Genomic DNA, 11,319 nt, shown 5'->3' with positions numbered 1-11,319 from the left:
GGTAGAAAACTGGTGTTCAGTAACTTTGGTTGAATCATATAGAGGCAAGTGGCAATACCACATCATAAGACAAGATTCATCCCAAAGGAAAGCAAAGGGCAGAAGGTAGAAAACTGCTTTAAAGTAACTTTAGATGAATCATGGAGGCAGATGGCAATACCATATCATAAGACGAGATTCATCCCACAGAAAACAATGATGATAAGACGAGATTCATCCCACAGAAAACAATGATCATGTATCGCACCGCATTACAGGGTTTTTATAAGAGCTTTTACATTTTCCTGAGGGGCGGGGCTTGTAGCCCTTGCAATTCAGCATAAGCTTAAGGTGATACATCCAAAAATGCATGAATGCACCACCATACAACATACATGGAATAAATAGTACATACGTGTGTGTGTGTGTGTGTGTGTGTGTGTATGAAAAGAGAGTTTTTGGTTAGTCCACGGAGAGTATCAATAGTATACATGTACACAGAAGAGCAATCACTGGGAAAGGTCATGATGAAGCAGGCAATGGAAATGGTGCATGGGCTTCTCCACAGCAGGAGCATATCTGCCACTACAATATGCCGGAGATTCAAGCCCCAGTTGAACTCCCTCGCACAACTTGATATCTTCCATCTGCACAATCTCTACCAAATTTTGTCAGTTACATAAAATTCACAACTCTAAACAACAATTTTCAGTACAGACCTAGGGTCATACCTGCACTCTTTCACTATCTTCCAGACTGCCCTCTATGAAAGCTTTGTCGTCCTAAGGCAATGAGATTACATTGGGGTGTCATTTAATGGTTTAATTGGAAGCATGTTAGAAACCTTTTATATGCACGCGCATGTATATCTTCTGTAAATATTCCAATTACCCCGCTTAAAATTGACACTCTCGGGCTCAAATTCAAACACCCGAAAGTTTCATATATTTCATCAAATTTTAAAAGCCACAAATTAAATTTGAATAATATTGCAGTCAAAATTGTGAGACACCAACCATAAAAGGGGCACTTCCTGTAATGAGAATTGTGAAAAATTGACTCAATAATTGAATAGGTACATGAATGATTACTTGGCTAGAGAGATGCATTCAATAGTACTACAAATGAGTTGATTATGGAACAACTTCAAGGCATGAAAATCATCAAGGAATTTTTGTACTGAAAATTGTTAAGCCCTGTTTAGCTATGGAAACAATTTTCATTCCCCATTTTTATTTTCTAGACAATACAACAACAACAAAAAAAAAAAACCAAGCTGAAGTCCCATTAGATGGGGTCAGTTACATGAATCTTTTTTTGTCATTTTTATTTTCTATAGAATTGCCAAAATGCCAGCTTTTTTTTGCAGTTTTCTAATATTCATATTAAAAAGACAGAATATGAAGGGTTTAGTTGAGGAAAACAGTATATTTTCAAATAGTTACAAAAATGACACCTTCCTCTTCAATTTTTCAAAAGTTATATAAGAAATTAAAAAACTAGAAGAAAATAAAAAATGTTTTCCAAAATTCAAATACAAATTTAGAAAATAGAGATGGCTTTTTTGTGATTATTGCAAATTCTGAAAATGAAAAATAAAACTCAAATGAATAGTGTCAAAACTTTTTATTGTTTACCAAGTTATTTTCATGCAATGTTACAAAAATGAAAAAAATAAGCTGACTTTTCTGTAATCTTTTGGAAAAATAAAAATGAAAATGACAATTATTTTTCACAACTAAAAAGGACCTTGCAGTTTATCAATAGGTATTGAAATTTGTAATTAAAAAAAATATGAAAGAGAACATGTCTCTTCCTTTTTTCTTTTTTCTTTTTTCTTTTTTTCTTTTTTTTTTCTTTTTTTTTTTGGAATGACTGTAGTAAAAACATTTTTATCCCACACATTAGGTTTTCTTGGGATTATTTAAGTGTTATGACTAACAAATGGTGTTCAAGTAGCGTCTAGGAAAAATGAATGCCTTTAAAATTAGTATTACAAAACAATACTAATAAAAATAATGAATAATAATAATCATAATCATCATTATTATTGTTGTTGTTGTTGTTGTTGCTCTTGTTAGATTACCACTTTAGCTAAAAGTTAAGTTTTGGGCCAATAATGTATATCAAGCTTTAAAACTCTCGTGCACGTGTAGCCCAACAACACACAAAGAGATGAACATAAAAATAGATAACACCCATTACAAGGAATGCAATAGTTTTCTAAACATCAAACAATAAATGCGAGCAACAAGACAAGAACCCAAGACCTCCAAGTAACCAGCTCTGATACCATGTTAGGTTACCACTTTATGTGCACGTGCAGCCCAACAACACGCGGAGAAATAAGCACAAAATAGATAACACCCATTACAAGGAATACAATAGTTTTTTAAACACCACACAATAAATGCAAGAACCAAGATAAGAACCCAAGACCTCCAAGTAACCAGCTCTAATCCCATGTTAGAAGAACCCAAGACCTCCACCTAACCAGCTCTAATCCCATGTTAGATTAATTAAAAGCTTAAGTTGAAGATGTTAGGTTGTTAGCCAACAATATATATCAAGCCACTTTAACTAAAAGCTTAAGTTGGAGATGTTAGGTCGCTAGCCAACAATATATATCAAGCTTTAGTAGCTGTATTGTATTATTATTATTATTAATAAAGGCACAAGTGATGTGCAAAGGCACAAGTGACTGCCCCCTGATCAAAAGTCTTGGCTATACCACTACCATTCAATGAGAAAACCACCACGGGGCATGCAAAATTATGTTCAAGAACGTATAATATCTCCTCCACCTTCTACCATTATTCTGGGGTCAAGTGCTTCCATAAACAACTAAAAATTATATATATTTTCTGGCAGGCAGTTATTCCAAAGTCAAAATTGAATTAGATGCATCAGTTATAGATTCCAAAAAGTAATATTACTTTGTGACTACAATTGTGCTGGTCAGATTGTAATTACTTACCACTACTACTAATAGACCCAAGCACGACCAGAACTTCCAATAGTTACAATTTAACCATGGAGAAAAAATAGCCGCTTTCCATTTAAAGACCTTGATACTTTGTGGAATTCAAAGCAAAGTGTTTCAAGATGTAGTATTGATGGAAGGAACCATTTTGCATAGCCCAGTGGTAGTACAAAGACATGGGTGGCCCACTAGCCCCTACTAATAGAAAAGTTTCTAAGGTCCATCAAACTGTAAATAAGTCAAGAAATGAGTACTCAAAAAAGAGAGAAAATTTGCCCAACGTATGTAACAAAGCCAAACATTTTTAACTTTTTTTTGTAAATATATCATTTTTATCTTACTAATTGCTTTGGAAAATGCTTAACTAAAAGTCACAATGCAATCAAACACCAACATCCTCTACTCTTGTTGAATTCTCCTCACAAGAAGGCATTTCTTTTGCATATAATTATTTCATTAATTTTTTTTTAATTCATGACTATAAATTTCAATGTTTCTATTTCATCTAGATTGGGGGGTTACAAGATATGTTGATGGAACAAGCTGGTTTCATTTCTGAGCACCCCACCATGTAAAAATTCATGACTAAGCAAAATTCTTGGTTTCAAGGTGGAGCTCGTTAGAAACCCCAGCCACACACACATTGTAGAATTTTATTAATAATTTTAATTTTAAACATGCTAATGTACTCTAGGAAACATTTTTGACATGATTGATTATTACCTAGATTTTGGCCTCCACTCCGGGAAATTTTTTGGCATGGTTCATTATTAGTTAGATTGTGACTAGTACTTTAGGAAACTTTTTGGCATGGTTCATTATAAGCTAGATTGTGACTTGTACTAGGAAACTTTTTGGCATGCCATATTATTGGCTATGTGGAACATGTCGTTATTTTATATAGAATTTGAAACTCCTTATCTTTATGCATAAACAATTTTTTTTTCTTTTATTTATATATTGTCAATACATTGGATTCCCTATTACTTTTTTTATTTTTTTGCTAGGTGAATCCATGGATCCCTTGATATGTATATGTATGTGTTCAAAAATTTAAAATTTAATAAATGATCTTTCAATGTTGATAAGAATTCACTATTACTATGAATGAAGGATGGTGATCGTTTCTTATATGCGGGGTCTCCAAAGATAGAAGCAGATGCTATCGAAAGAGGATGCTATCAAACATGAACAAAGTATGCTAAGAAAGCAACATAAAAGATTGAAGTAGGGTCTCTAAAGAAACTAACAATTAATTAATAAAGGTCAATGGAAAAAACAATTGTATTTTGCTAAGAAAAGCAATTATGTTTTCCAAGAGCACAAATAAGCAATTTATTGTTAAAAAAATTAAAACAGCAAAGGCAAGGGGAAAAAAAAAAGCCATGAGCACTGGAAAGAGCAAATATGCTTAGTGAGGAAATGCTACCTAGCCAAAAAAAAGATAGATGAAGAAGGAAGAGGAACAGCATATTACCTAGAGTGAGGAGCACAAACAACAATTAGCATCTAATCAAAAAAGAGAACAAAAAAGGAGGAGAGGGGAGGTGGGCATTTAGTGAAGAATAGTAGAGGTCAGCACTTTTGAAATTTGGGCAGTAATTTGCGTTCTTCATTTGCAAGTTAAGTTTGGCTGAAGGTGACTGTTAAAGCTTGATATACATTGTTAGCCCGTGACTTAATAGCTTAAACTTTTAAGTAAAGTGGTATCCTAACAAGGTATCAAAGATAGTTACAAGGACATCCTAAGTTCTAGTCATGTTGCTCACATTTATTATGTGGCATTTAAAAAAAAAAATTGTAATGGATGTTATCTCTCGTGTTGTCGGGCTGCATGAGCAACGGTGCAGGGGAGTGTTAAAGCTTGATATATATTGTTGGCCCACAACCTAATAACTTAAACTTTTAGGTAAAGTGGTCATCTAACAATAACATCCACGCATGGGATTCCCACTCATCTATGCTCATTTCGTGAGCCAAATACCGCGTCACCCAGCATTTTTTCGGTTTATTTGTAGGCAACAACAATAGCAAAGTTCAAATAAGCCTAGTTCATAGCATACTTAACGCCTGGCGCATAGAACACTTAAAAACTATAGTTTATTTGGTATGCAGAACAAAATTCAAGTAGAAAATGAATCAAGGGAGGAATTGAATCAAGGCAAGAAACAAATCACTTTTGGAACGCAATTAATGGCTTTGGTTAGTAAGATTAAATGACCATATGAATCACAGTTTCAATTCCTTTCTAATGCTTGATTTCCTTGACGGTGGATATAATAGAATAAAAATTAAGTTATTTTTCAAAACTACCCTAATAAAAAATTATTTAATTTTGTAACTTTTCAAATATATAAATTCAATTCAGCATTATATTTTATTGAATTTTTTTCTTTTCATTTTTTAGATCATAATATTTTTTTTCATTTTTTAATCATATTAATATATAATATTTTTTGTATTTTATTGCTATTTTTAAAAATTAAAAATAATAATAGTAAAATAAGAATAATAATAGAAAAATACTATTATCACTCTTATTATTGTATTGTTGTTATTATAGTTATTATTGTTATTGTTTGTGTTGCTATTTTAATTGTTTTTATAATAATTATTATAAGTGTAATTATTATAATTTTTATTCTAGTTATTATTATTAGTTATTCATTATTTTCATAATAACAATTACTATTATTTTTTTATTATTATTATTGTTGTTGTTGATATAATTATTACTATTTCAAGTATATTGTGTGGTCATAGAATACTCTAAAATTTAAAGGAAAGTTTTATGAGGCAGCTATAAGGTTAGCTAAGCTTTATGGTTCAAAATTTTAAACATGTACAAAAAGTAAAAGTTGTTGAAATGAGAATACTAAGGTGGATGAGTGGTATAACATTAAAAAACAAAATAAAAAATGAGCATATACTCAATAGTTTAGGCATAGCACCGATTGAAGACAAGATTAGGGAGGGGTGGCTTAGATGGTTTGGGCATTTGAAAGTTGAAACGCATGCCTAGTATAACACTGGTGAGAAGGAGTAAGTTATTGTTTTTAGAATGAAAAGGGGTAAGGGTAGGTCTAAAATAACTTGGAAATAGATTGTGAGAAAGGATTTAATAACAATTAATCTAATAGAGGAAAATGCTCTCAAACAAGTGAATAGGCGGAAAAGGATTCATGTAGTTGACCACACCTAGAGGAATTTAAGGCTTGTTGTTGTTGTTGTTGTTGTGTTATTGTTGTTGTGATTGAGGGACAGTCAACTTGTATTTTTCTAGAATTTATTATTTAATGAGAACTATAATTGTCTTTCAAAAAAAAAAAATTCAAATAGAATAATTGTTCCTACCTAAGGAGGAATCATCATGCCATTGAATGAGGGAGTCAACATTCTAGCAAGAATGTGATTCCACCCTCATTTACACAAACCAGACATGAAATACAAATCGAACTCAAAATTTTTTATTCCATTCTATCCCTAATTTTGCAAACCAAATGGCTGGTTAATGTTCCAAAGCAAACGTCCTTATTGTGATCTAGCCTAAAATTTCCTCATTTATCATGTTGCATTCTTAGAGCAATATCCTCATTATGCAATTTCCTAGCCCCCTCCTTCTAGTTCCACTATTAATAACCTCACTTTGCTTAACATTACTTTTCTTCATTATTGTCTCCTTTTGAGTCCTTTGGTTGTCTCAGCTCCATCACCTCCTTTACTCAACCCATTTTTACTAGACCCACTCATTACTTGCAAAGTAGTTCCATACTTCCATTTGTCTCCAATTGTGCTCACTTCAAGTTTTAGTCCATTGATTGATTATTTAAGCTACCTCAACCGCCCTTTAGATTGTCTTTACCCAACACAAGATCATTACATGCTCTACTTTGAATAATACAAAAAACAATTTTGTATAACCATCAATATTTTCTCATTATAGTTTAGTCCTAACAAACACCTGAAGTTACTATTAATACATTATAGATTCTCATTAGCAAGAGGACAAGAGTAAAATGCTCCAGCACACACACGTCATCTTCTTCTTTTTCCAAGACGCAAGGTTCCTATTCATGACAAGTGGTTTCCTAAAATCAACACTCATGCAAAAGGCATAACACACGCACAACACACATATATGTAGAAGTAAAGTGAAGATTACCTTAAGAGAAGTTTCAAGAAAATAGTCAAATACCACTTGGCATTTCCTTGGTCCCAATGGAAGCACTAGATTGGTGTCCATCCAAGGACCATATCTACAAGCCGCCCACCCGGAAAAAAAAAAAAAATGCAGCCTCAAGTTAGTTGGATTTGACAAATGAGCCAACCGACTAGAAATATAATAACCAAAAGTACCTATTAATCATGAAGTTTGGATAAATGAAAGCATATAAGGCTTTTGATCCAAGTCGGTCAAAATCATCTCCACTTTCCATTGAACCATCACAACTTTGTATGCTAACCTTCTCAAATATCTATTTCATCTAAAACAATATGTTAGAAATTGCAAAGATATGACATGAATTAAATAGCTACACTTTAACACACACACACACACACAAACACCTCCCCCCTCCCCCCCCCCAAAAAGAAGGGGGTTGCGATATGGACTTATGGAGTTAAAGTAGGAGAGGTAGGAACGAAATCAAGGCACTATTGGAGAGGAATGCACTTTGGTTAGTTACACAAAATGACCACAAGAACCATCAGATTGATTATTTCCTATGCCTAGCATACTTAAATGATGGATGTACATGAATGAAAAATGTATGTTTAAAAATTAGGAAACAAAAGCTACCCTAATACAGAATATTTAATTTTGTAATCTTTCAAGCATATGAATTCAATGCAACATTATTTGTATTGAGAACTTCTTCATTTTTTGGATCATAATATTTTTGCATTTTAATAATAATAGTAGTAGTAATAATAATAACAATAATTTGGATCATAATATTTTTACACTTCTTAATAACAACAATAATGATGTTTTGATTTTCTAGATATTTTAAAAAATAGTAGTAATCATAATAAACATAATGATATATTATTCTTGTGGTTATTTTTGTTTTCTATTATTATTACTATTATTGTTCTCCCATTCTTACTATTATCTCTATAATAATTTTCTTTTTGTTTTATAAAAATTATTATTATTGCTCTATTGTCATTGTGATTATTAGTGTCGTATTGTTCTTGTTAGCCTTGTTGGCTATAATATCATATTTAATGTATTTTGATGATATTAACCTATTTGTGTATTCCTAATGTTTTCCTATCTTTGCAGTTATGGTTAGTAGAGGTACAAGTGGAAAATGCTTGAAGTACCAAGTGAAAGGCAAAGATCGGACTGAGTAGGCATCAAGAAGGAAAGATCAAATGGACGCATAGTTGGAAGGACCCAAGCACAACCGGATGTTTTATAATTGTTGAATTATTTGTAATAAGGGTTGTGTGTGTGGTAATTTCAGTTTGTAACTCTTGTGTTTTGTTTCTACATGATTTATGAGTAAGAGTTGAGCAATGTACATGCATACTAGGACACATGAGTTTATAGGAATGCACTTAAGTCATAAACACAAACTCACATTTCATGATTTTCAAAGTTAAACTTAAAGAGTTTGTTAAATAAATCCTAAACTCAAACATGGTTTTCAAAGGGACAAGTTTTTAACATCTTGATTTTACAAACATTTTCATACTTGGTCCAAATGTGTCAAAACGAGTCTTACGTCCTAAGGGTGCAAAGAAAGTAAAGTATATTTTTAATAAATGACATACTAAGCATATAAGATATCAAAACGAGTTTTCAAATATGTTTTCATAAAAAAAATATCTTATATTCATGGGGAAACTCACTTGGACAAGTTTTAATCTTTTCATTAGACTTAATATATTTCATATACTTTTGTCCAAGAATATTTTAAGTCATTAAATGCTTTTTGACAAGGAAAAACAAAGCAATCGTCACTACCGTAGTGCAGCCTTGAGTCCTAAACACCCTACGGTATTTTGGGCATAATTTTTTCTAGAAGAGTCCAAAAAGGACAATCTTTGTGTCCCTGGAAAGCTAAGATAAAATGTCACAACTTTCATGCTAATGATTTTTTCTAATTCAGGGCACTCATCGACAAACACAAGGGATTTGTCGACGAGTTGCAGTGTGTGATTAGTCGACGAGAGTAGGGGACTCGTCGACAAGTCCAACGGGCAGAATGACGCTAACGGGCAGAAAACGACTAGTTTATCAAATAAAATATCTTTTCTTTCCCCCAACGACTAGTTAACGACTCCTTTGACTCTTGGGCTATAAATACAAGTTATTAGACTTGTATTAACATGGTTTTGAAGGTCTTTGATCATTCTTAGTGAAAAACATCATTTTATACAAAGCCTAGCACATTGCATATTAATTCTTCATTACATGTGCTCATTCTCTCTTACTCACTTATTGTGTTTAATTCAATTCTGAAGAGAATAGTGTGAGATTTGGGTTGTAATTTATATTTGCTCATTTGAGGAGCATTGTGTTGTGTTTCCACCTTCTTGTAAGGTTGCTTGTAAGGTTCTTTGTGAACCGTTGTGAAGGTCCGTTGTGAACCAAAGTGAAGGCTCTTAGTGAGCGCAGCAGGGATTTGTTCCCGAGTGTAGGGTATGGTACCCAAGTTGTAATGCTTGCTCCGCCGGTGAAGAAGTACTCATAGTGGATTGTGGAATCCTTAACTTGATGCTAAGGCGTGGACATAGGCTTGGTGCCAAACCACGTTAAATCTCTGGTGTTAAGTTTTCTCTCCCTTCACTCTTCTAATTATGTCTTGTGCATAATTTATATTTCATATATTGTGATATAATTACTTGTATCTTGTCAAGCATTCTATATTGTAGAAAAATACGCATTCCGCGAAAAGAGTTTATTCACCTCCCCTCTAGACTACATACTCACGGGCAAGGACGTTTAACAGTTATCTTTTTATTTTATACTAATAATTATTATTCTTATAACTATTGTTACTTTATAAAAATAATATTAATGAGAATCAATAATATTTTTGTTTGGATTTTATTTTTTATCTTTAGAAGTAGCAATAATAATAATAAATAATAAATAATAAGTTGTTGTCATCATCATTGTCGTTATTAGTATTGTGGTTATTATATTTTATTATTTTTTGATAATAGCATTATTATTTTTTTATCATTGAGGTCATCAATTGTTATTTTTTACTATTTTTATAATAATATTATCATTTTGTTATATTATTTTTATCATTACTACTGTAATTATAATTAATACCATACTTCTTGTCATTTTTTTTTATTTTTTTTTTTATAATAATAACTATTATTACTATTACCAGTGTTTTAAAAGGCGTAAGGCGAGGCATTTTACCCTTGATAAGGTGAGGCATAAGTCTCAAGGCGTGGAGGCGCAAGCCTTTTAGGAATTTAATTTTTTATTAAAAATATATATAAATAAATTATAGATATTTTACCCCTGATAAGGTAAGGCATAAGCCTCAAGGTGTTGAGGCGTAAGCCTTTTAGGAATTTAATTTTTTGTTAAAAATATAGATAAATAAATTATAGATATTTTATTTTTTATTATATAGTTTTAAACCCTTAATAACTTAAAAGTGGGGCTAAAGTCGTTACTTCAAGTCCAGATCTCAACACATGTTTGCTTTGCTTCGTTGAAAAGAGCCTCGTGTCCCCAACAAATATATTATATATAAACTTCACAGCAAATCCCAATCCCACATCTCTCCAATCTGTCAAGTCCTTGACATGGAAAGAGATCACCCTAGAAGATAAAGTTGCTAGAGTAGGAAGATTTGGAGTCAATTGATCATCTAAAAGATTGTCGAAGGTCATGAAAGAGGATCGTTCGTCAATGGAAGCTTCGTTGGAGAAAGAAGAAAGGTTGGAGGGAGTCGTTGAAGACAGACGAAAGGCTGGAAGAGAGAAGACCTCTGCGCAAATCGAGAGGCTGTAGGGGATCGCCGGAAAGAGACGAGAGGTCGAAAGGGGTAGTTGGAAAGAGACGAAAGGCAGTAGGAAGTCGTTGAAGACAAAAAAAAGGCTAGAGGGAGTTGTCGAAGATAGACGAAAGGCTGGAAGAGAGAAGACCTCTGCACAAGAGCTTCAATCGTCGAGAGGGGTTGACGCTCATCAAGCCCTAACAAATCTTCTTTGTTTTTTTTTTTTTTTGTGACTATTTTAAACATTATTATGTCTGCTCCCAAAAGGCATACGTATTACCATATGAGGCATAAAAATGGCGCCTTTTGGCCTAAGGCGTATGCCTTAACCCTAGAGGCAAACACATTTTAGGAGTCTGGATTTTAAGTTACACCTCG

General features: G+C 32.6%; 1 protein-coding gene across 4 annotated transcripts in view; it reads right to left on the bottom strand.

Moving 5' to 3' along the window:
- Window positions 1-212: 212 nt before the first annotated feature.
- The window catches only part of LOC131166257 (choline monooxygenase, chloroplastic), a 50,085-nt gene continuing 38,978 nt past the window's right edge, over window positions 213-11,319 (bottom strand). For 2 of the 4 annotated variants that reach the window (XM_058124619.1, XM_058124620.1), the window contains exons 7-10: window positions 7,319-7,437; window positions 7,125-7,218; window positions 711-761; window positions 213-626 (exon numbers count right to left, since the gene is read on the bottom strand). In XM_058124619.1, the coding sequence (XP_057980602.1) occupies window positions 489-626; window positions 711-761; window positions 7,125-7,218; window positions 7,319-7,437 (402 nt within the window). In that variant the 3' untranslated portion in view covers window positions 213-488. The remainder of the gene's footprint in view (window positions 627-710; window positions 762-7,124; window positions 7,219-7,318; window positions 7,438-11,319) is intronic. The other 2 variants (XM_058124622.1, XM_058124621.1) reach the window with 1 other exon arrangement.

This window comes from Malania oleifera, chromosome 10 (assembly GCF_029873635.1).
Source record: "Malania oleifera isolate guangnan ecotype guangnan chromosome 10, ASM2987363v1, whole genome shotgun sequence".
Lineage (NCBI taxonomy): Eukaryota > Viridiplantae > Streptophyta > Magnoliopsida > Santalales > Ximeniaceae > Malania > Malania oleifera.
The sequence above is the reverse complement of the archived record's forward strand: the minus strand, read 5'-3'. Positions and strand labels throughout refer to the sequence as shown.